The following is a 1366-nucleotide window of genomic DNA, read 5'->3' as shown; positions in this document are numbered from 1 at the left end:
CCCTTCTACCTTGGCAACATGCTTATGTAATTGGTTTCTCCAATGGAGCTCCAGCCTAAATCCATTCAAACTGATTGATTGGTTATGTGCCATTAAATTGGTGTTGACTTTTAGCAACTATGTAAGATATGCTTTCTCCATGATGATCTGCCCTTAACCTGGTCTTTCAGGTCAAGCAAATAGTCACCTCTTAATATGTTGTTTTGCAGGTGGCAATGGTTGAAGTCCAGCTTGAGATGCAGTACCAGTATCCCCCAATGCTGCTGATTGCCTTTAGTGCTTGTACCACCATTTTAGTTGCTGTCCATCTCTTTGCTCTACTTATCAGCACTTGCATCTTGCCTAATGTGGAAGCAGTGAGTAACATCCACAACCTGAACTCCATCAGTGAATCTCCCCATGAACGTATGCATCCATATATAGAGTTGGCATGGGGTTTTTCCACTGTTTTGGGCATCCTTCTCTTTCTTGCTGAGGTTGTCCTCCTATGCTGGATCAAATTTCTGCCAGTGGACTCCATGATGAGAAATGATAGTACTGTTATCCAGAAGACCAGCCAGCATACAGGCTGGCATGCAGCCCTCATCTCTACTATAATTATGGTTCCTGTGGGGATCATCTTTGTTGTCTTCACAATCCATTTCTACCGGTCACTTGTCCGCCACAAAACAGAACGCCACAACCGAGAGATTGAAGAGCTCCACAAACTGAAAGTGCAGCTAGATGGGCATGACAGAGGTTTGCAAGTTGTGTGACAAATGGATGCCTTTTTGTTCCTACACTCATGTCCAGCTGAGGGGTTTTTTAGAAACAGCAGAAGAAAGGCTTGGTAGGCTGTTTAGAGTCCTATCCTTCTCTGATGACAAATATTTGGCTGCTTTTCATTGAGGCCCAGATCAACTTCTCTTTGTTTTGTCACAATACAGCCAACATAACCATGTTTATAAAATTGAAGGCTACTTACATCTGGGCAGTTATTCTTTCTACTTCCATAACTTGAAAACAGTCTATATAGCTGGATGATTGTGATGCATTTTAATTTAATTTAATTGCTGCTACTTTTAGTATTTTTTGAGGAAATGCATGGAATCAGGGAAGACTGTCACTGCTCCCTTACAGGCAAGTTTTACAAGCATTACTTTGGAAATGAGTTTGTACATCACAACATGCAAATAGATTCTACGGTATGGAAACTGTGAAATGTGTCTACTTTGCAATTTCATACAGAGGAAGTATTTCTATCTGACAAAGATAGATTCAGTTTGAGCCAAGAACTTTTCCTCTGCGAGCTTTTTTTTCTTTGTTTATTATTTCATATTGCTTCTGTATGGTATTTTTTTCCCATTGAAAAAAAGGAAAAACAGCC

General features: G+C 40.4%; 1 protein-coding gene across 1 annotated transcript in view; it reads left to right on the top strand.

The window, feature by feature from the left end:
- Positions 1–818, top strand: part of ORAI2 (ORAI calcium release-activated calcium modulator 2) — a 3531-nt gene extending 2713 nt beyond the window's left edge. Inside the window, exon 2 of the mRNA XM_015829531.1 lies at positions 210–818. Within this exon, the coding sequence (XP_015685017.1) occupies positions 210–755 (546 nt within the window). The 3' untranslated portion in view covers positions 756–818. The remainder of the gene's footprint in view (positions 1–209) is intronic.
- The last annotated feature ends 548 nt before the right edge of the window (positions 819–1366 follow it).

The sequence above is a fragment of the Protobothrops mucrosquamatus genome, unplaced genomic scaffold (assembly GCF_001527695.2).
Source record: "Protobothrops mucrosquamatus isolate PMUCROS unplaced genomic scaffold, P.Mucros_1.0 scaffold6339, whole genome shotgun sequence".
Lineage (NCBI taxonomy): Eukaryota > Metazoa > Chordata > Lepidosauria > Squamata > Viperidae > Protobothrops > Protobothrops mucrosquamatus.
Note: the sequence above shows the minus strand (reverse complement) of the source record. Positions and strands in the feature narration are given on the sequence as shown.